The sequence below is a fragment of the Podarcis bocagei genome, assembly GCF_964188305.1.
Source record: "Podarcis bocagei genome assembly, chromosome: 6".
In the NCBI taxonomy this organism is placed as follows: domain Eukaryota; kingdom Metazoa; phylum Chordata; class Lepidosauria; order Squamata; family Lacertidae; genus Podarcis; species Podarcis bocagei.
Genome location: NC_138130.1, coordinates 84,274,655 through 84,298,735, shown reverse-complemented (window position 1 = coordinate 84,298,735; position 24,081 = coordinate 84,274,655). Strand labels below are relative to the sequence as shown.

Sequence of the window (24,081 nt, the reverse complement as noted above, 5' to 3'; positions counted from 1 at the left end):
GGGGGCGGGGGGGAGGGGGTGTCTCCCGCGCCAAAACGGCCATGAGGAAAAGCTGGGCAGTCGCTGCCCTGGTCGAGGGAGTTGGGGGGTGGGGTACGAAGATGCCCGCTGAGAATCACCTCAGCCATTCGGGTGCCGCGGTTCGTCGTTGCCTTTCTAAGCGCAGACCCCGAAAGTCCCCTGAGCGAGGCTCCGGCTCTGGGTCGAGCTTGCCCCGCCGCAGCTCGGCATGCATGCATGCGGACGAAAGGTGTGCTTGTGTGTAACCGTGAACACGGGGGAAAGCGCCTTTGAGCACGTGCAGAGTGTTTGTCACTCTCTGCGCGGAGTAAGCGCAGCCCGGGAGGTACTTGGTTTCCACGTCAAAGGGTGGTGCGCGCGCTTTCCAAGTAGGCTCAAAAGCGGCGGAAACGATCCTGGACTATTTTGGCGTTTTAACATCGCACCTCAGGGCTTACACAAACAGTAAAGCAAGCAATGGGAGTCCTTGCAAGCGCGCACGGAGAATAAAGTCGGGCTAGTATACTAGCAGCTCTTATTTAGCCCCGAGAGCATCACTTTTTATTGTTATTTATGGATGAGTAAAGCAGTTTCACAGAGCCCAGATTTTGAACTTTTTTTTGCTCGCTTTTGTAATAGGCAGCAATTCAGTAGATGCGCTTGCTGAACTTGTACATGTCATTCACTATCAAAGACACTGTGGCCCTGACGGAATTGGAGATATTCTGTTCTTCTGTGCAAAGTTCAATTTTTTAAATGGGAAGGAAGGACTGTAGAGATGGAGCTGTTGCTTTGCCCCAGGTTCAGTCTCTGGAATTACAGTTTTAAAAATAATCTGATAATGGGGGAAACGTATGCTTGAGACCATGCAGACTCACTACCTTTCATACAAGACAATACAGATGGACAAATAGTTCAGTGTTTCCCAACCTTTTTTGGGCAAAGGCACACTTGTTTCATGAAAGAAATCTCGAGGCACACCACCATTACAGCCCCGTGACGTCAGCGCGCAGCGTCACGCCGGGAGGGACATGAATTGCTAGCAAATTACATAATCACCTCCTTGAGGGCTGGCTCATCTTCTCCGAAGGCAGAACCCCATTAATTAACAGGACAGACTCACACCATAGCCAAGACGAGGGGGGAAAACCTCAGTCATGCACAGTCATGCACATGTGGGGGCTAAATGAGGACGAAGACCGGGCAGAGAGCAGGGTTCAAATCACCCCACCTGGCCAGGACAATCCCTGGGTGCTCCCTTGGGCCACTCGCCTGACCCACCTCGCAGGGCTGTTGTTGCGAGGATAACACGGGGAGAACCACGCGCGCCCCCGGGAGCTCCTTGGAGGAGAAAGCGGGCAATGAATGCAATGCACGAAATATATGAGAGGCGACCAGGTTTTGCAGGTGAGGGGCCCCTGCCAGCCTCCACTTCCAACACCCAGCGCAACGACGCCGAAGTTTTCCCCCGGGCTCGGCTCGGGGAGCAGCGCTGCTCCCCCCCGGCTCTCCTTTGCCCTCCCGGCTCTCTCTGCCGCCCACTGGGGACCCCCCTCACCTGCCAAGTCCGGAGCGCTGGTGGAAGTTGCATGCATGCATGCAGGGCGCCGCGTTGCCATTGCATTGCACTGCACTCCATGCAACGCCTGCACGCATGCATTGCCTTGCACGCCCGCCAAGGGGTCTCCCCGCGGTCCGATGCGTCCCCTCCGGCGCGGATGCAGCATTGCAAAAATAAAAAACCCCCGACGCAGCCCTACCTGGGGGGCAGCCTCCGCCTCCGCCGCTCCGCCTACGCGGGGATCCCCGGGCTCCATCCTGCCGCCCGATCTCCGCGGGGGCGCAGGCAGGCTGCGCGGGGTCTGTGCTGAAGAGCCCCTGCCCGCCCGGCCGCCGCCACTGCGCTCATTCCATGGCCGGGAGAAGAGCGCTTCAAACAAAACGCCCGGCCCGCCAGGCCACGCTGAGAAACGTAGTTCGCGCACCCCGCGCGGGCGCGGAGCCCAAGGGCAAGGGGACTATGGATCCCGGCAGCCCCCGCGCCGGGGACGGAGGGGGAGAGGCCGGGTGCAGGGATGGAGGGACGGGTGGGCGAGTGAGTGAGTGAGTGGCAGCCGCCAAGCCTTGGCCGAGAGCCAGGAAGGGCCTCCCCGGAGGAGGAGGAGGGAGGCGCAGGGAGGGAGGGAGGGAACCCCAGGGGTCATCTAGTGACGGCGCCCCAATCGAAAATTTGACTTTAAAAAAAAAATCTTTCGGATTTTTTAATTTTTCCCGCGGCACACCAGGCAACATCTCGCGGCACACTAGTGTGCCACGGAACAGTGGTTGGGAAACACTGAAATAGTTTGAACTGGCCTCTTATGTCTGTATTTACCAAATGCAGCTGTCTCTCTTGTACTTCACACAATAATAGGCTAATCTTCCCATGCTTATATGGCCACTCACATACAGAAATGAGACCCCATGCTGCACCTAAAAAATTGCTGATACAAAACATGCAGCTTCACAAATGTGTGCTTGTATGCACTAAACTTGTTTTCAACCTGAACAATAAACGAGTGGGCAGTCTGCTTTTTGTTGAGAGTCACATTCCCTCAGAGGAATCAGTCACGGACTATATGCCAGTGCTGAGCAGAGCCAGAGCTGCATGGTGGGGGATTAAAGATCTGGCCCACCTAGCCAAAAAAGCTTCACCCATGATTTGTTTTTTGAAACTGATGCTGCACGTTTCACATAGGTCCATACCAAAAACTGAATTTGCAACATACTGTATACTTAAATCTTATGGATTCATTGCACTTTAGATCTTCACTCATAGGGAATCATACTTTGACCTTTATTATATCAGTTGTTCCACCATAGCTACTCTTCACACGTACGTTTAATAACTATAGTGGGATCTGAAGAGCTACTTCAAGGAATGCTATGGCTTTATTTTTCTTTCAGGAGCAAATATTAGAAACCGTTTTTGAAAGTCCTTTAATTGTGCTATGTTGCAAGTGGGGTTTCAGTCCTTGGCTCCTTTGGATCTTGCCCTATACATTTTAAGACTCCTAGGCAAAATAGATTATAATAAATTGTTCCAAATTTCTAGCATTAAGCTTATAATATACTATGGCAGCATACAATCAAAAAATGTTTAGTTGCTTGGAATAACACAGAATTCACTTGTTTAGTAAAAAAGGGGGTAATGGTAAGAGGAGGGGAGCAAGAACAAATTTTCCAGATACTTACTGAGAGCCGATACAGATAAATTTCTACGTGAGAACTGTAAGCAAACTGAATTACTCCGCCACCTGCAACTCCTGAAGATAAGGCTGAAGGTTAACATTTCTACAGCTAATTATAATCTCATTACACTTCCCCTTTGTCCATATAGATTAATAGTCACTAAAATAGAACCACACAGAAATTAATCATAGTGAATATGATACAGTGAGAAATGGAACTATGACACTACACTCTTAATCTCAGGGTTGTGGGTTTGAGCCCCATGTTGCATTGCAGGGGGTTGGACTAGATGACCCTGGGGGTCCCTTCCAACTCTACAATTCAATGATATTACCAGCTTAACATGCAGCTAGGTTGTTATTTTTCTCAATTTGGATCAAAGCTGGTTTGGGTGGAAATACATAAAAATGTGACATTTCATAAGAAATTATAAGAATAATATTGGACAGATGTGGATACCAGGAAAGGTCCTGTGGACAGTTAGAAAAGAATGCAGTGATTACTAAGATTCAGTATGAATTTTTCAAAAACAAGTCATGCCCGACGAATTTCTCTCTCTCTCTCTCTCTCTCTCTCTCTCTCTCTTTTGATAGAGCTACAAGCCTGGTGGATCAGCGGAATAGTGCAGACCTGGTGTATCTTGATTTCAGTAAGGCTTTTGACAAAGTCCCACATGTGAGGAAACTGGTAACATGTGGGCTGGATGAGGTAACTGAAAGTTGGATTTGTAGCTGGTTGACTGACCGAACCCAAAGAGTGCTTGTTAATGATTCCTCGTCCTGGAAAAAAGTGACAAGTGAGGTGTCCTGGGCCCATTGTTTAACATCTTTACAAATGACTTGGATTTAGGTATTGAAGGGATGCTCATCAAATTTGCAGATGACACCAAACTGGGAGGGGTAGCCAACGCAACAGAAGACAGAATCGAGATTCAAAATGACCTATCAAATTGGAGAACTGGGCCCAAAGTGAAACTAGCAGAATGAAATTCATTAAGGATAAATGTAAGGTTCTACACTTAGAAGAACCAGCTGCACCAATATAATACGGGGGACACCTGCCTTGCCAGTAGTACATGTGAAAAGAATCTAGGGATCTACTGACTACAAACTTAACATGAGTCAACAGTGTGATGCAGCAGCAAATAAGTTAATGCTGTTTCAGCCTGCAGCAACAAGTATACTGTCCCGATCAATGGAAGTAATAGTACCACTCTATTTTGCCTTGGTTAGACCACACCTGGGGATGGGATAGGAAGTACTGGAGCTTCCCTGATGGAACAAAGCTTAGATTGAACTAACAAGTTTTCCCCACTTCCATTGTAGGGACACAACACTCATTGCTAAAGAAAAGCCAATCTAAACATGGTCTTGGGGCATGTTCCAGTTGAACTGAGCTTCTGAGCATCATCTTTCCAAGCCCTACCTGGAGATGGCAGGGCTTTTAACCTGGGGCTTTCTGCATGTAAAACATGCTAGTATTGGAGCAGAGGCTATTATTAAATAAACCACTTGCTCTACAAACCATTGGCCCACGGCTAGAATGAAATCTTTTAATTGTATGATGATTAATTGTACGGATATGCCAAATAATGTAGAATGTCACCCGCATATACTGCATCCTTTATTCTCAAATGAGAAGTGTCCTTCATGCTTTGCAGTTGGCTAAATGCCAGCTGCAGCAGAGAGGCTCCCTGAAAAACAGTGTTATAATATATATAAAGGGCACCCTTGTCTTTGCTAGCAGACAAACCCTTAGTTAATTAATGGCTCTGCTTGTATGGATGCATAGTTTCTGAGCTTCCTTTGGTTCTAACAAAGTCTTTGTTTACGAAATGTGCTTATTAAAACGAGTTAATATGTTATTCTACTGGCTGCAGCAACATAACATTAATTTTATCTTTGTAGAACTATTTCTGCATAACTGCCCCCCAACAAAAAAAACCCCAGGATCAGGGCCATGCTACAAGGCAATAGGTTTTTAACCCAGGTGTGGGATATGTGACCCTACAAATGCTACTCAACTCCAACTTCCATCAGCCTCATCAAGCATGGCCAAAGGTCAGGAATTATTCGAATTGCGGTCCAATAACACCCAGCCATGGTGCCCCAACTCCTGCATAACCATTTATCCCCACACCCTAACTGTTGTTTATTCATTCAGTCATTCCAGGATGGATTTTTACAATCATGCTATTTCAAATGCTGTTTGCAACCACTAAGACTCAGGCAGAAGTGTATATTGCCGCATGCCACCCCAATCTCTGAGCGGTGTGAGATCCCAGGGGGTTCCAGGTTGCTTTCCCAGAGTTTGGTTTCCTTGGAGTGAAGGAGACAGTGGAGGCTGTGTTGTCTTGATGATATATGGTTTATTTGCACATCTGTACAACAGGAACCTAAGATGGAGTGGCTCACAACATTAACACCTTCTGGACCTCTCGTGGAGGAGGCACACGAAGAAGGATCTCAATGAGCTCAAGGTCTAGATAGGTTCATATGGAGAGAAGTGGACCTTTGAGGTATTGAGGTCCTGAGCCGTTTAAGCATTTAAAAGTCAAAACAAGCACTTTGAATTTGGCCCGGAAACTACCTGGAAGCCAGTGCAGTTGGGTCAGGATCTGTGTAATATGTTCAAACTGTCTTGTCGTGGTGATTATAGTTCTGGGAGGGGAATAGGGTCTCCTGACAACTCTCAGCACCAACAAATCACAACTCCCACAATTCGTTGGAGGAAGCCCATGCTGTTTAAAGTGGCATGATACTGCTTTAAAAGATGAGTTGGATGCATTTGTGTATTTCACATACTGTCTTCACTTTATTCCTCAGGAACACAGTGTGTGTTTATGTTCTTTTGAGAGAGTCCTTTTAAGGATCTTTTTAATAGTATTGGACAAAGTGTTCACTCTTGAATGTACATCATTAATCTAATCTTTCTGACAGATCAGGTCCTAACACTTTAGAGAAAACCAGCCTGCCACACCATATATTAAAAGCACTCCTGTGTCACTTAACAGTCATAGCTTTCACCAAAGAATTATGGGAACTATGGTTTGGTAAGGGTGCTGAATGTTATTAGGAGACCGCCCCCCTCACAGAGCTACAGTTCCCAGCACAGTTAATAAACTACAGTCCCCATAATTCTTTAGGAGAATCAGGACTGTTAAAGTGTTTTAAATTTATTATATGGATATGATTGAGTCATTAATATCCTTTTAGTTGCACATAAGCAGGATTATTTTCTTCCATCTTAAGCACTAGATAAAATATTACAGCTCAGTGGTACTTTAATAGCTAGAAGATCATTAAAGATGATCCTTTTAGATTCCAATCCTATAACACTTACCTGGGAGTAAGTCCCACTAGACTCCATGGGAATGACGTTGTTATAAATTCTACTCATATTGATCCATGACAGAACTCCAATGTATAGTTAGCAGAGTAAAAACTTGAAACATGTTGCAAGACTCCCCCCAAAATAGACCAGAGGCAACTATATTTCATATACCAGAATTTACTATTGCTGCTGAAGGTAAATGAGCATAATGGTCACAAATCCAATACATTCAGGATTGGCGCTGTCCATAAGAAATCAATTTGCAGCAGAATTAACCTAAACTTACAATAACTTAACAATAAGACTAAAACCTTAACACTAAGTGTACTATGTACAGAACACCACACTATTATTATAGTCAGCATGACCTTGAGTGAAAGAGATAACAGATGCAGTCCAAACCAGCTGTTCGGCTTCTCCGAAGGAATAACCCAAACATCAGGAACCTTCTGCCTGTTTTTTAGGCAAAATAGAGAATTCCTTGTCAGTTAGTGTGGCGTTTGTCCATTCTTTGGGGATACGTTTGTATTGGGGGAGAGAAGGGGTTACTAGGTTGACCAATAAGAAAGCCTGAAGGCAGAGCCTACCTGATTTTGAGGCTCAGCCTAGAGGTTTTGACAGTTCAGTTGGTTCTTTTGGGGGGGAGAGATAGAGGAGTCAGGGTGAGTTAGAGACAGGGACAAGACTGAGAGGGAATAGAGTGACAGCGTTTCGAATATATTTTAAAACTTGTTTGTGTTTGAAATAAACTTTAATCTTCATTGTTAACTCTACCTGACTGAGACTCAATACATCACCAGGGAACTCTGAGTTTTTTCCACAAAATTGGTGGCAGCGGAAGAATAAAGTAGTGGTGTACAGGTCAATAGTCCGTGAAACGACTGGGGGCTCTGTACGAACTCCACAGTTAGAAACCTCCATCTTGCACTAGTTGTATCACACAGAGAAGCTTCCAGAACCCTCTTGAATCAATTAGAATAGGAAAGAGCTCTCTACACATCAGATCAATACTTTCTTTACCAAAAAAATGCAAACTGACAGACACTTCTAAAATCAGAAATAACTTTTCTTCACAGTCATACAGCATTTGAATTCTTCATTCACGAAAATAATAAATTATATCCCTTATACATGTATGCAATAATCAACAACAAAGAGAGATGGGCAAAAGGTACACATTAATAAGATGTTTCTCCACTAAACTGACATTCCGCACAGGACAGAATTGGAAACAACCAAAGAACAATAATACCTAGTACTGTACTGTATGTGTGTCAAGACTCAGTTGCTGAGGTCTTCTTATGGGACGATGTTAGCACTTGCCCCTGAGCCTCAGCTGACCTTTACCAGGGTCTGAGCCCTTAATGTTGCTGGCCTTGCCCTGCGGAACTCCTTGCAAATAGTAGTTCAGCAGGAGTCATCCCTCCTTCTTTTCAGATGCCTTCTAAAAAACTAATTCAGACACGCCTTTCATATGTGGAATTCTCTGCCAAACGGCTCCTATTGGTGTGTTTGATTTTTTAAAAATTGTTTTCATTGTAATAGTGTGTTTTGAGTCTGTATACCACCTCATTATATTCTAGATGAAAGTGCAGTTTATAAATAAATAAATAAATAAATATGTAAAGGGATGCACAATCTGCATAGTATTATTTAGCTTTATAACAGGCTTATGATACCGAACCATCATAACACAGTGACCTGAATGGTGCCTGCTATGGGAGCTTATCACTAAAATCTCTCTGCTGACTAAGCTACAACATAGTCTTTTCATTATGTAAACGACTCTGGAACAAATTTTAATGAAGGGTGAAATATAAATATTTCAAACAAACAAAGAAATCTATGTAATAGTTTACAGGCTGATTGCAGAGCAACATACCAAGCCATTTCTCAAAATTGGCATGGTTGCAATGAAAATCCATATTATTCATTTGCTGCATGCCCATATGATTTATTCCATGTGTTTTCAACCCAAAATAGAATTTAGGTTCATACTCCTCATAGATGAACAATTAATCTGGCCATGCATACTAGAGCAACCAGAAGATTATCCATGTTGATGCACAGATAATCTTCTGATTGCTGTAAAGCATGCATAGCAAGATTAGTTTTTAGCCTATGAGGAGTAGCACAAGGCGAACTAACAGAAAGGTCAGAGCTAACGTCTGTTGTCTTACGAATGGAGTGGGCAGTCTGTGGCCCAATAAGTTCATGTGGACCTTGGTGGTGGAATTTTATGTGGCCCTCATTCAAATCTTTGGCAAGAGCAATCTGTCCCTCTCCATATAGCTTGCAGGAGGTAGAAAAAAGAAAAAGATATGAGATAGAAGGGAGTGCCATAAAGTGTGTGACTGTACACACTTTTTGGCTCTGACCCTGCTTACCACAGACTCCAGCCCTGCCTACCATCTGCACACAGCTCTCAATGTATCCTCCCCCCCCCCCCGGCAAGGAAATGCACATACTCTGTGTCACAGAAAAAAATTAGACATCTCGTGGGAGAGCATGGCAGCCATTTTGTGTGCCATGAGATCTCACATGATTTCACACCAAGATCCTGTCCAGAAAAACAACAACACTTCCACCCCCAAAAAGCACATTTTTTCTGGGTGGCACCCCAAAGAGGGCATTTTCGGTTGCTGTGTGAACACGGCGGTGAAAAAGGGCATCTTTTGGGCTCCGTGATCTTATGCAGGTCGTGTGACTTGTGAGGGAGCACAGGCAGCAAGACACGCTTCCTGGTTTGGGGGTTCAAGATGTCGGAGGGTATGAATGCAGTCCTAGAGAAACAGAAAGTTACTAGCCCCAGTGTTAGAACATAGAAAGATAACAGTCTGGTGTAGGTAAAGGTAAAGGTACCCCTGCCCGTACGGGCCAGTCGTGTCCGACTCTGGGGTTGCGTGCTCATCTCGCTCTAGAGGCCGTGAACCAGCGCCGTCCGAAGACACTTCTGGGTCATGTGGCCAGCGTGACGAAGCTGCAGCTGGTGAGCTAGCACCAGCGCAGCACACGGAAATGCCGTTTACCTTCCCGCTATAAAGCACTTCCTATTTATCTACTTGCACTTAAGGGTGCTTTCGAACTGCTAGGTGGGCAGGAGCTGGGACCGAACGACAGGAGCTCACCCCGCTGAGGGGATTCGAACCGCCGACCATATGATCGGCAAGTCCTAGGCACTGAGGTTTTACCCACATATTATTACTATTTTGCAGTCAAACAGTCTCACTTCATCCATTCTGTTCATTCTGATAGCTAATAATTTAATTTAATTTAATGGGCTTTTGTTTTATTTTTAAAGCAGGAAACATTATTATAAGTTTTTCAAATACAATTTTTCATTAAAAAAAAATTAGTAGTCAGTAGCAAAAAAATAAATGTGATAATGATAATAAGGTCCTGTGAAGTTGTTAGGAGATCCCTGTTCCCCTCACAGAGTTACAGTTATTTGGAAGAAGAATTGATTGTTAAAACACTCTGTAGACCAAACTTGACAAGCTATTGTTCCCAGGATTATTCGGGGGAAGCCATGTTTGCTGAAGTGGTATCACAGGGCTTCATGCTACTTACACGTAGCACATGCCTTTCCTGTACCACTAGATGGCTCTTTCCAACCATAACTTTAAATTGTATAGCGAAATACATTTATAGTCATCATTATACACATATAATTCATGGTGCTCAGCCCATAGTACCGCACCTCACACAATCAACGCGGCTTCATGGATCGTTCCAAATACTGACAATTATCCACCTAGAACATCTTATTCATTCTGTAGGATTTGTACAACAGCCAATAGCACCATGGAGTTTTAACCTTCAGAGCCTGGGGGTTGGAGGAAACTAGTTATGACTTATGTAAGGCCTACAAAGTTTGTGAGCCATAAAGCAGAATGCAGTTCTTTGGCCATATATAAGCTGGGTCCACTCAGTGTTCTGTGTTTGTGGTCTGTCTGGGATTGTAAGAACTGGGAAATTGCAGTCAAACACAATTAAGCGTAAGGGCGTGAAGGGGTTAAGACCAGAGAGGTTTGTTTCTAGACTCAGGTGATCATGCCCCCTTACCTCTGTGAGGGAGGATGTGATGCTGTTTCTCTTCCTTTGTCTCACTCTCTTCTCAGCATGTAACCCACCAGAACAGACTCAAAGTTCAGACAGCATGTTTGAAACTATATTGTGAATTTTGCCCCCAAGAGTAATCTACCTGGCTTCTCCTTGCTGCTGCGTGGGGCAACACATGAACCACACCTTTGAATTTAGTGAGTAAATATTTTAAACTTACTTAACAGTGTGTGGTCTGTTCATTGCTAGAGAGGGAGAGGGTGGGGCAAGTGCTTTAAGACAGAGTAAACAGGCTATGCAAAAAGGTTGAACAACCTATATTCCAGGCTATGCTGCAGGTTAACTCTGAAAGTGTTTTCAACTCTGCTGGGGGTTCTCTCCAGCTGGAGAGTGTTCCTAACCCCATGTTTTAAATCTAGGAGCTCAGCTGATTCTGTGGGTCAGATCTATTTTCCAATTCCACAAAAACGGGGGGATTGTCAAGCACTCCCGAGGCTTGACCTTTGTTTGAATCACAAGCTAGTCGTACTTCCTTTTGTGATGGCCCCTGAAGAACATGATTTGGCTTGCTACCTCTGTTTGTGTCATTCTGTAGCCTCCCTGCTTTTATCTTGGTTTGGTCGTTGTGGTTTAGTTGTGTTTTGAGTCTTTGTGAGCCCATGGACCAAAGCACGCCAGGTTTGGTCACACATTCCATCTATTGGTAAAAGAAGGCATTGTACTTCATATTAGTATTATGCCACATCCTAACTATGTATTTAAAGCACCTCCGGAAGGATCAAGGCTTCAAGGCAAGAACTCCAGCAAGTGAATGACAAAGAGAGAGTTAGCTGGGAATCCAACTCAAAGAGCCACTAGGAACCACACAGAAGAGAAATGAAAACCCTAATACTGTGATCAAAGAACAGGGAAGTAGAAGTCAAAGGGGACCCAGCCCCTCTTCCTTTGACAGTCTGTGTTTCAGGGGATGAGACTTGTAGCTTTCACAATAAGCTTTATTACCTCCCCGTTCCCCACAATTTGTGCACTAGGTTCGACAAGCTAGCTGGTGAACTTCATTTGGTTCAATGAGTCACGAGCCTAGATTAAGGGTTGCCCACAATGCGGGAGTCATATTTGGGCATCCTGATTGTTGCTTTAGTTTTGCGATCACTACGGGAATTATTTAGTATGATTCTTGAGAGACTTTTGTGTGTTTTGAATGAGCCAGTAGGAGCTCTCATGGCAGGCATTTTAGCTTGACCGTAAATTCAGACTGCGTGATATTTAAGACTAAGTATGGTAAAAAAGAAAAATGGAACAATAATAGAGGATTAGCACAGATTACGTGGCAACGACATAATTCCCTGCTATGAAAATCAATTCATTATTTGGCACCCACAAAATGCACTGCAAATGCCCAGTACCCCAGCAGGACTGTCCGATATGTCGATTCTGCTGCTGTTCTGAAAAACAGTGTCTTCTCAGTTTTTTAATTAAAGAGTCTGATCTGTGCCAACCAGAGATAGAAGGATTGCCAGCAACATCCAGTCTGTTCGGTGGGTGGGGTGGGGAATGGTGGCATGAAGGGAATTGCCATTCTATTTCAAGTCTTGGAAAACAGAATTTACAAGCAGGTACTGGAGAACGTGCATGAATGTGCTTTGACGGTTTGGATTGATAGTGCACACTCTTTGGTTATTGTTTCCTAGATTATAAGCTAAGTTTTGAACTGATAAAAAAACTATAGGCAACAATGCTGTGTGCCTCACTGATTTCAAAGAGAGCTACCTGCATGGTAAATCGGGGCAGGGAGCGGAATTTATGCCGAGCATCCTGATTCAACTCTTCTGCTGCAATGCATCTACATGTAGAGATCTGCAAGCGGTGCATGGCTGGCAGGCACTCTGAATAGGTTTTCCTCCACCATAGTGCAACATTTTGTCATGACTGATAGCCACTTGTTGGCTTACTTTCCGCTCACTTTTGTGAAAAGCTTTCTCCAGTATTTTTTAGACAATGTGCTTTTCAATCGTTATGATATTTTGCTGCATTTTTATGATGTAAGCCAGGCATAGGCAAACTCGGCCCTCCAGATGTTTTGGGACTACAACTCCCATCATCCCTGACCACTGGTCCTGTTAGCTAGGGATGATGGGAGTTGTAGTCCCAAAACACCTGGAGGGCTGAGTTTGCTTATGCCTGATGTAAGCTACTTTGAGCTGCATTATACGGTGAGACCATTGGTTCACCAGGCTGTGTACTGTCAACAGTGACGGGTAGTGGTTTCAGAAAGCATCTTTCCTAGTCCTTACCTGGAGATGCCAGGGATGCTGCATGCAGGTGATGCCAGCTTCAATTCCCAGTATATCTCGGTAAGGCAGTGAGTGATCTAGAGCAGTGTTTCCCAACCACTGTTCCGCGGCACACTAGTGTGCCGCGAGATGTTGCCTGGTGTGCCGCGGGAAAAATTAAAAAATTCAAAAGATTTTTTTTTTTAAGTCAAATTTTCGATTGGGGCACCATCACTAGATGACCCCTGGGGTTCCCTCCCTCCCTCCCGCTCTGCGCCTCCCTCCTCCTCCTCCTCCTCCGGGGAGGCCCTTCCTGGCTCTCGGCCAAGGCTTGGCGGCTGCCACTCACTCACTCGCTCGCCCACCCGTCCCTCCATCCCTGCACCCGGCCTCTCCCCCTCCGTCCCCGGCGCGGGGGCTGCCGGGATCCGTAGTCCCCTCGCCCTTGGGCTCTGCGCCCGCGCGGGGTGCGCAAACTACGTTTCCCAGCGTGGCCTGGCGGGCCGGGCGTTTTGTTTGAAGCGCTCTTCTCCCGGCCATGGATGAGCGCAGCGGCGGCGGCCGGGTGGGCAGGGGCTCTTCCGCGCAGACCCCGCGCAGCCTGCCTGCGCCCCTGCGGAGATCGGGCGGCAGGATGGAGCCCGGGGATCCCCGCGGAGGCGGAGCGGCGGCGGAGGCTGCCCCCCAGGTAGGGCTGCGTCGGGGGGGTTTTATTTTTGCAATGCTGCATCCGCGCCGGAGGGGACGCATTGGACCGCGGGGAGACCCCTTGGCGGGCGTGCAAGGCAATGCATGCGTGCAGGCGTTGCATGGAGTGCAGTGCAATGCAATGGCAACGCGGCGCCCTGCATGCATGCATGCAACTTCCACCGGCGCTCCGGACTTGGCAGGTGAGGGGGGTCCCCAGTGGGCGGCAGAGAGAGCCGGGAGGGCGAAGGGGAGCCGGGGGGAGCAGCGCTGCTCCCCGAGCCGAGCCCGGGGGGAAACTTCGGCGTCGTTGCGCCGGGTGTTGGAAGCAGAGGCTGGCAGGGGCCCCTGACCTGCAAAACCTGGTCGCCTCTCATATATTTCGTGCATTGCATTCATCGCCCGCTTTCTCCTCCAAGGAGCTCCCGGGGGTGCGCGTGGTTCTCCCCGTGTTATCCTCGCAACAACAGCCCTGCGAGATGGGTCAGGCGAGTGGCCCAAGGGAGCACCCAGGGATTGTCCTGGCCAGGTGGGGTGATTTGAACCCTGCTCTCTGCCCGGTCTTCGTCCTCATTTAGCCCCCACATGTGCATGACTGTGCATGACTGAGGTTTTCCCCCCTCGTCTTGGCTATGGTGTGAGTCTGTGCTGTTAATTAATGGGGTTCTGCCTTTGGAGAAGTTGAGCCAGCCCTCAAGGAGGTGATTATGTAATTTGCTAGCAATTCATGTCCTTCCCGGCGTGACGCTGCGCGCTGACGTCACGGGGCTGTAATGGTGGTGTGCCTCGAGATTTTTTTCATGAAACAAGTGTGCCTTTGCCCAAAAAAGGTTGGGAAACACTGATCTAGAGAGCTGCTGCTGGTCAGTGTTGACAGTGCTAGGCAGACCAGTGGTCTGACTCAGTAGAAAGCAGCTTCACAGGCTGCTTTTTAGAGTTTATGCATGTATATGTTAAAGAAGCAGCACACTTATTGCTAAAATAATACTTTTGTTTGCCTCATTTGCAAACCCTCAGACTCTGAATATATTTTAACAGGCTAATTCTGAAAATGTAACATTTTCTTCCGCTCACTTTTAATTAGGAAAATGGTGTATAAGGCAGATGGCGGAAATCTTGCCAGTGAACAAACCCAGAATCCTTTCCACCACATGCCACCATTCACTGCTTTAACACATTTCTCTGCCAGAAAAAACATTCCGAGTTCCACCCCCCATAGAATTTAGCATTTGCTATTTATGTCATGTGCATGTCTAAATCTATTATTGCCTGCAAGGAGAAATTCTGTAAAAGTATGTTTGGAATTACATGTTTGATGATCTGCCAATAACATTGCATTTTTCTGTTATTATTTTAAGCTTACAGGTCTGTTTTTGCTTTGTATGAAAACAATGGCTTGGATCGCAAGATGAATTAACTTAGGCCACAACCCTAGCACCACTTACCTGGAAGTAAGCCCCAAGTAAATTTGATAGGATTTGCTGCTGAGTAAACATGGTTGAAATTGCACCGTAAGGCTGCAATTGAGCTGGGAGCCAGACTCGTAGAACTCAATGGGACTTGCTTCTGAGGAGACATGTATGGGATTGTGTGGATAAGGAGCTTTGTGGAAGGAAAACTTTCTGTTACTTCCTCTCCCCTGCAGCCACCCAGCCCCTAACTCCACCACCCACAAAAGGCTCTCCAGAGGTTTAGGGAGCCTTCCTGAACATCTGGGGATGGACCTAAGATGACTCACAGGTAAGTAGTGCATTGACAGCCATGTCCCTTCTAAGGTTATACAATAACCTTATAATTATACAATAGTAATAATTTGGGATGCTTTGCAACAATCTTCATGTGTTGCCTATCGGTGAGTTCTGCTGTTTTCTGCGCATGTAATTGGGAAAAGATTAGTAGTGTTCCAGTATCGTCTTTCAGAACTCCTTCCACTTTGGCAAGTGCTGTGAAGCTGCAATTACTACTGTTAAATTCAATTTAGTTATAGACTTCAACACCAGATTGGGTTTTTGCAAAATCCGGCAAAACACCCTTCCCTGCTCCCACAAAAACTACAATAGTCTTATTGAAAGTCCTGCTGATTTTGAAAGTCCTTATTGAAAGTCCTTCACATTTTTGTCAGTTGCTTCTCCTGAAGAGGAACCTCCATATTTGCTTCATATTTATATTTCAGGCAATAAAAGACTCCTGCACTGCAGGGGGTTGGACTAGATGACCCCGCAGGACCCCTTCCACTCTGCAGTTCTGTGATTCCATATGGTGACCACGAGGAAGTAAGTATATTGATCCCCTGTCTTACTCAAAATTCATAAATCTGATCAAAACTCTTTTGACTTCCTATGAAATTCCTTTAAAGCCATTTGCCTGAGGAGAAACTACCCAATTCAGCTTTGAACTTCACTTTAGGTGAAGTGGGGTTTTTGGCAATTCTCACGCTAGGTTTGCAAACACCCGCTTACGTGAGCTTCTGTGCGAAGAATAATCGCCAGGGTCTACAAGGGACAAACGTAGGGATATTTGGGGAAGCAAAATTGTTGTGAGCTAATCGGCATGTATGGCAGAGCTTTCCAAACTGTGTGTCGCAACACATTAGTGTGTCAGCTGCAGTGTGTAGGTGTGTTGCATTAACACTCCCTGAGCTCCTCCCAGAGCTGGAAAAGGTTAGTTTAACCTCTGGTTTGCTAGTAAAACTGAATTACAGTGTCGCAAAAGTAGCGGGTCCATGGATTGGCTTTCAAAAAAAGGGCATTTGCAGTACCTCGCTAATTAAGAACCACTATAATAAGCTAAAAGAACACACACAAGATACAGCCTGTGATTTTGATTTGGTATTTTTTTTTAATAATAATAATAAATTGTGCCAGCGGAAGCTTTCGAAAGGCAAATGATAAATAAATAACAGTTAAACTGAGTTCCTGAGGAAGAACCTACCACATGAAAGAATGTCAGATAGTTGTAAATATATATAAAAAACATGGCATTATTATATAAAAAGTAGTAATACTGAAATCTTTCATAAACTGCCACAACACAAGCACTGCATACCTCAGAACACTCCTTTCATACAAATGTAAACAAATACACAATCATTTTGTTTAGTTTAGCCTGATGGATTTACAGGTGCTGTTGCTTTAGATACCTAGACAATGGGTAGGATATGATAGGCTAAAATGTTAAGGAAGAATATTTGGAATAACATGGGAGTGGGGAAAATGCAGCTTCAGATTCAAAAGCTTAACATAAAAAGCAAGAACACAGTGGAATATTGCCCTCAAATGTTATTGCAATGAATTATTTTAAAATAGGACTGTTAAACTAATCTGATTCAGGTATATATATAATATAAATGAAGATATTTATGGCTTACTTATTTTTAGTATTCCATTATCATTTTGAATAATCCTTATGTTAACATAACTAATAAAATGCATCATTTTAAACAATTTTAAGAAAATATTTTAACGTACGCTTGCATTTTGATAGAGATGCAGGGTTAGTATAGTCCATCATAGATATATAACAATATAACAGACCAGGTATAATCGGGGCCAGCATTTGGGAACGTCACTTAAGACAACTAAGGCTGCTGCCCCAAATATATTCATTTCTGTGTATACATGGTTAGAATAGGCCTATTTAAATAGGAAAGAAGAGTTCACAATTCCTGGCAGCTCTGGAAGTGCCAGCCATTGTTGCCTCAATGTGATGTTGATAAAGGACTGCACGCTTTCATCATGTAAGCCATTTCTGGTCCTCCAAGTGATCACAGAGAAGCAGCTAGAGAGGCCAATGTGTATCTATGGTTTCGGGGATTGCTATATATACTGTAGATCGGTTTTCCACCATAAGATATAGCCGCAACAAAGAAAAGATGCACCTGGGTAGGGTCTGCATCTCAATGGCAAAATATATGTTTTGCATGTATATAGTTCCACGTTAAATCCCCAGCGCCTCCCAGTGAAACGGTCTCAGGTTAACTGGGCTTGGAAGAATTCTGCCTGAGAGACTGTCTGCCAGAGGAGACGAAACTGGCTAGGGTGTTGAGGAAACAACTTGGTATAAAGGCAGCTCCATAGATTCAACACATCCCAGAAAGAAAGGCATTGTCACTGAATTACCTTTAACATTACTGCTCTGAAGAGTCCTATCAGTTTTAAGGATAAGGAAGTAAGGCCCACCAATCAAATTTAAGGCACAAATAATTCTCCTCTATATATTTCCCCCCATATAGACACTTAATGATAAGATAAATGAATACTATATGGCAAGTTTCAAACAACTGAACACTGCATACCATGTGGTAGGTGAGTGGGCCATCAAACAGTTAGATTTTGGCCACAAATTTATTTCCAAAGCAACTGTTTTGCTAGTTACCCATCTTTGGGAGGAATTTTAAGAAACAAGATAATCAACTGCTACTAACCTCTCTCTCTCTCTCTTCCCCTGTACACACCACCAACCCCTAACCTGAATTAGAGCTTTGTAATTTGTTTTTACAGAACACACAGTCATAATAAAGAGTCAAAACCATCCACACAATACATTATCAGCACACAAGTCCCGAGGGTCGCTGAGATCCTCAGTACAAGTACACGCACAGGACCTGCCTGTGAATGGCAAGAAATAGGTCATTTCAAAACAGAAGAAACAACATAATCACAGCTCCATGCAACATTCTACACAAATCCAGTCACTGAAACCACTCTTTGATTGCCACTTGCTCACACTTTGATTACACTAAATTAAAATAATAAAAAATAAAAAAGGGAAATAAAGCAGCTTCAAAAATGATGTCAGGATACTGAAAGTTCATATAGATTATTATGATGTGAATAAAAATGGCACTGGTAAATGTAGGACAGCAGACTTTTTCTTCTCTTATTAAAACATTATTGCACAGAGACCGTTAATCACACGTTCTTCAGTCTTATTTTCCTAAAAATGTGACATAAGTGCGATGGACATTTTTTTAAAAAAAGAATGTAGAAAAGAAGAACAGCAGCATGATTTGTCTGAATTAATCCCTATAATTTAGTAGGATAAACAGAACCCTGCTATAAACAAAAATAAGTGCTCTCTGCTCACTTGAAAATAAAATAAAACAGCACAACACTGTGGAAGCTTGTAAATGCTCAGAGTGGGCAACGCTGACCCAGAAGGAAAACTTGGCTTAAGAACACGCCTGTCCGTGGAAATCGATGCTGAAAATCTGGATTTCAAGTGCACTCATTAACATAGCTATTTACAGTCCTAAACAGCCTAAACTCAAAACCAGCTTGCATTTAGGACCCGGGCTGCAAGTCCTTCTATCTGCAGGCTCAGACGGAAGTTATGGATAAATGGGTTAATTTTGTAGAGCTCTGTACAATAATTTACACATATACGGGTTGACAGGCTCCTGCCTGATCCAGCCCATCTTTGCTTTCTGTATCAGAATTCTCTGACTGGCTCACTTCTATTCCAGAAGGCTTTGGGTATCTGAACGGGTATCCATTGTCGTCAAAGAACCTTCGGAAAGTGAACTCATAGAAGGCATGTTCCGTGTGTTTGCCGCTGGAGGAAGTCTGCGGGTCCCATGCCCTGGTGCTGTCCTCACTAGCGTCATCCCAAGGGCCTTCTTCCTCAACGGGATCAAAATTCGAGGTGTCCATTGGATGGCTGATCTTTGGGACGTAGGGAGCTGCCTGCCTGCGGATATCCGTGGAGAAGTCCATGGAGTCAAAGAAAGGGTGAACCTTGAGGTCGTCTGCTCCATTTCTCCCGAGCCTCTCTTCGGCAGCACAGCACAGTTTTGTGATAAGGTCACTTGCTTCGGGGCTCAGCTTGATCTGGGAGGGGATGTGCAGTGTGCTCTCCCAATTTATCACCTGAAGAGTAGTGAATATAGATGGTTAGCATCCAGTAGCATTCCTCCTGAAAGGCAAGCCTTCTAGACATAAAACAGGACAGACGTTAGGCTATCCTGGTCCAGATAGAGGCACAACTGGGCCACCAGTTGAAGCTACAAGCCATTGAGGCCACCTGAGCCTCAATCCAGAAGTATCCTCAAGCTACAAAACGTGTTCTGAGGTAAAAAAAAAAAAAGATTCCCCAAAGATTCCACCCACCCCCTCAAGAACTCTTAAATCGCTGATATCTACATATGGATACCACTTGGTTAGATGCTAAAGAGTGGCAATACGAAGTAGGAAATTATTTAACAAATTCATTTAATTTAGAAGGAAATGTGATCAATGTTATTTACAGAGAAACCTAAAATGAACTTATATTAGAAATACATTCTAGTAATGATTTTTAGTACTGGCTCTGTTAGGAATTTTGGATATCCATGGCTTTTTTACAGTATTACTGTTGTCCTATAGATTTGATTTTATAACTGATAAAGGGCCTTTCCATCCATGGCGAATTCCTTCAAACTGTATCATCGGTCAGCTTCAGATTGTCAATAATTTTCAGGCGGCATTCTAGAGCATACTAGAAGTTTAGTTTTTTGCAATTAAAGTGGGTTAAATTGCTCTGTTGCCTGGCACAACAAATCCACTATAAAAACACACCCCAGACTTTTTGCAATTAGGAAAATGGTGGTAAAATGTATGGACAAGATAACTGCTATGCAAGTAACTCCGGTTGAATGCTCATTGCCATGTAACCTCTTTGTAGAACGTCCTCCACCAATCTGCCCACCCTGTTCCTGGTTGCCCTGCTAGCCAGGACATGTTTGCCAATTCCAGAGGAAGAGGAAAGTGGAAATCCACAAGTGGGTACCGCTTTGGGAATTTATTATCCATTTGAATAAAGTGAGTGATACATTATTGGGTGGCTACTGGCACTGTGCTGTTGTGTGTTTCAAAACTGCTTAATACCAGACTGAACCGGTATAGAATAAGTCAGTAAAGCCATACCTGAGTGGGAGGTAGGGAGGGAGTAATGCTGTGGGCATCCATCCAACTCAAAAGCCAATGGAGTGAAGGCAAACCACTGCGTTTACGGCACTGAAACAACCTCTCCAGGACGCCAGCCTGGGCAATGTGTATGGAGGTCCTGGTGTGCCCCTCTCTCAGCCTCGCTGGCGTGGTCCAAAGGAAAGCAGAGCAATACTTTTGGCACCAGCTTGGCTGCAGGAGTTATCAGAAGGAGGCATACAAGGAGCCATCCAACCATCACTCCAGATTTGTACTGTTTGTATAATAGTGTATTACCCTAGGTGGTGGGTGAATGAATTGGTTGAAGTTGTGCTTAATGTTGCTAGATTATTTTTTTTGGTAAGCCGGAAGTTTTCTTTGTGAAAAACGTTTCATTAGGGATTAGCTGTGTTATCTTCTAGGGTTGGTGTAGGGATGCCTGAGAAGAAGAAGAGGAGGAGGAGGACAAGTTGTTTAGATTTGATATCCCGCTTTATGACTCCCCTTCAGGAGTCTCAAAGCGGCTAACATTCTCCTTTCCCTTCCTCCCCCACAACAAACACTCTGTGAGGTGAGTGGGGCTGAGAGACTTCAGAGAAGTGTGACTGGCCCAAGGTCACCCAGCAGCTGCATGTGGAGGAGCGGAGACGCGAACCCGGTTCCCCAGATTACGAGACTACCGCTCTTAACCACTACACCACACTGGCTCACACCACACCACACATACGAGGTCTGTATGTAGAAGATTGCTAAGGGTATATTTCAGTTATTTTGTTCAGCTGCCAACTATGCTGAGTATGAAGAGTTGTATTTCTGTGATTTCTATTAGTACTATCTTTTAAATCAAGTGCAAAGTACATGTTTAAAGCAGCATGAAGTTAACCTGTAACGTTTTGGTTTTGATACTCTGGAATGTTTTACTTGATGCCTTTAAAATAGGTTTAAGATTTTTGTTGACGTATAAACTGGTACAGAAAGGATTTAAATAAATCAAATGCACAATAAAGACTGGGCACATTCTAACCTCCTGGAAAGCTTTGTGCAAGCAAATCAGGACGAATGCTTAATAAACATGCTTATTGTCTAGAGCAGCCCATGGCCTCATTTTGTACAAAAGATAATTAGTACTAGATGGGCCATTGGCTTGATCCAGCAGGCTCATCTCATGTTGTGGACAGCTCAGTCAGGAAAGCATGAGACTCTTAATCTCAGGATCACGGGTTTGAGCCCCATGTGGAGCAAAATATTTCTGCATTGCAGGAGGCAGGAGTAGATGACCTTCGTGGTCCCTTCCAACTCTGTGATTCTACGATTCTATGTAAAGGCCTTTGCTTACATCAGGCCTCCCCAAACTTGGCCCTCCAGGTGTTTTGGGACTACAATTCTCATCATCCCTGACCCCTGGTCCTGTTAGCTAGGGATGATGGGAGTTGTAGTCCCGAAACATCTGGAGGGCCAAGTTTGGGGAGGCCTGGCTTAGGTGTTCATTCCGTGTTGTTTTTAAACCTATCCTTGGTTGTTATATTATTTTTAAATTTAGTTTTAGATGATTTTGAGGATACGTCTGTAAACTGCCCTGAAAAATATATATATATATGTGTGTGTGTGTGTGTGTGTGTGTGTAGAATATTCACAAATAAATAATAACACCCATGCCTTACCCAAATTGGATTGATTTATTATTTGAAGAAAATTGAGAAAAAGGGGGGGACCCCCACAGAGCTACACCATTAATTTTTAACAATATTAATTGGGAGTGAATTTACCTTCAGCTGGGTTTCTGTGGGAGAGGCAGCCAGAAACGGAGGCTGCCCAACCAACATCTCAAAGAGAATCACACCAACACTCCACCAGTCACATAGCTGAGTGTATCCTGAAAGGCAATCAGGAAAACAATGTGTTATCTGCTGTGTTTTCAAAGACGCAAGTCAGATTTTATTTTCAATTTTATCAATAACCTTGCCACTTATAGGTTCGTAACTTCATCTGAGAAGAATGAACTGTGGCCAAAAACCTAAACCATTGAAAAATCTGCTTTATGTGCCTTGTGATGGCTGACCTTGATCCTGCCTCTGAAAGCAAAGTGGATATTCAAAAGTGCTCAGAGTATTTTCTTCACTGCACTATGAAGATTATAGCAAGCCTCAGAGAATATGGAATTCTGTACTGAGATGCCTGAACTTTTTGTATAAAACGTATATACAGTCAAACCTTGGTTGTCGAACGTAATCCGTTCTGGAAGCTTCCGAAATGTTCGACAACCAAGGCATGGCTTCCGATTGGTTGCAGGAGTTCCTGCATTCAAACGGAAGCCGAGTTGGACATTTGGCTTCCGAAAAAACGTTAGAAAACCGAAGCATTTACTTCCAGGTTTTTGTCGTCCAGGAGCCAAAATGTTCCAAAACGGAGGCGTTCAAGATCAAAGGTTTGACTGCACTGCAGTATAGAATACTGAGCGCTTGTGATGAAGGGTGAGCTAGAAACATTTGAAACAAATAAACCACCTACCTTTACGAAGGAGAACTTCAGGTGCAATATAATTGGGTGTTCCAACTAATGAATGGGCCAAACACCTCTGATGTTGCTTTTTAGCTCTCTGCTCCAAGGTCTTCAACCTGTCTCCACATCTGCAGTTGGACACATCATCCCAAAGGTCACTTGGCTCCATGCTGTCCTGCCTGATGTGGCTCCCTTTCAACAGATGGGAAAAGAAAATAGGAAATTACATGGAAAGATCAACAAAAGCTCTCCCAAGAAACAAAACAAGCGCAATTCACTATGTTTTTCTCTGAACTGCAAGCTTTGCAATTTAATTTGGGTTGCAATTTTTGTTTGCATTTCATCCCTTCCCCTAACATGTGACATCTTAGAAATGAATAGTGTGTTTAAAAAAGGTTCAGGAGACGAAAGGTAGCTGCTTACTCAAAGATAAAAATGTTTGTGGCTCTGGGGACTCAGAAGCAGCCGCAAACGGTGACTACATTCACCTCTGAGTTGTCAGTATTTTTCTTCAATTAAAGCAGACTATAGCGCTCTGTTGCCCTGCTGCAACAAATCCACTTAAAACAACAACAAACTAGACTCTTTGCAATTTAAAAAGTAACAGGGAAACGTCGTGAAAAGTGTGAGATGAACATCTGAAAAACAGGAATGCCACCATCCAAGTAAATCAGGATGAATGCTCATTGCCGTTTAACTTCCTCACAAACAAACTGGAATGAATGCTCAATAGAGACTGGACAATGTTGTATTCCATGTAGCACCAAGTTACTGGTTCTGTCAGTGCAGGATTTTCTCCTTGTGCAACGAAACCTTTCCTTTCCTCTCCTCCCTCCATGTGCCCCCAATTCTGTTCTGCTGGCTCAACTTTTCATTGCAGGTTTTGCAGGGTAGGACAAGTGCGAGGGAAGGAGGAGGCGGGCGGGAAAATCCCATTGTGCTAGCAGTATTATTTGAACTGATGGGAATATTTAGCTGAATGCCTCCTGTATTCTAAGATGAATGCCCAATGAACAGGTTGTCTGGAGGAGCCCTATATGTTATGTGGCTCATATGTCTACTGTGCATTTATTAAAAACACCTGTGTTTGTAAA

General features: G+C 44.3%; 1 protein-coding gene and 2 long non-coding RNA genes across 6 annotated transcripts in view; 2 read left to right on the top strand and 1 right to left on the bottom strand.

Annotated features, from left to right (window-relative positions):
• Positions 1-231: 231 nt before the first annotated feature.
• On the top strand, positions 232-19,177 carry LOC308589141. 3 transcript variants are annotated; one of them, XR_014009087.1, is made up of 7 exons: positions 232-250; positions 3,825-3,918; positions 5,139-5,291; positions 10,686-10,823; positions 14,945-15,037; positions 15,760-15,859; positions 19,051-19,177. It is a non-coding gene; the product is annotated as an uncharacterized lncRNA (long non-coding RNA). The 3 variants fall into 3 exon arrangements; XR_014009086.1 differs by lacking the exon at positions 5,139-5,291; XR_014009088.1 differs by lacking the exon at positions 5,139-5,291 and having other exon boundaries at positions 3,825-3,939.
• Positions 16,405-24,081, bottom strand: part of LATS2 (large tumor suppressor kinase 2) — a 50,476-nt gene continuing 42,799 nt past the window's right edge. For both annotated transcript variants that reach the window (XM_081197893.1, XM_081197894.1), the window contains exons 6-8: positions 22,997-23,179; positions 22,255-22,361; positions 16,405-19,453 (exon numbers count right to left, since the gene is read on the bottom strand). In XM_081197893.1, coding sequence (XP_081054019.1) covers positions 18,959-19,453; positions 22,255-22,361; positions 22,997-23,179 — 785 coding nt within the window. In that variant the 3' untranslated portion in view covers positions 16,405-18,958. The remainder of the gene's footprint in view (positions 19,454-22,254; positions 22,362-22,996; positions 23,180-24,081) is intronic.
• LOC308589147 lies at positions 19,452-24,081 on the top strand. The gene is made up of 2 exons (XR_014009093.1): positions 19,452-21,218; positions 23,081-24,081. It is a non-coding gene; the product is annotated as an uncharacterized lncRNA (long non-coding RNA).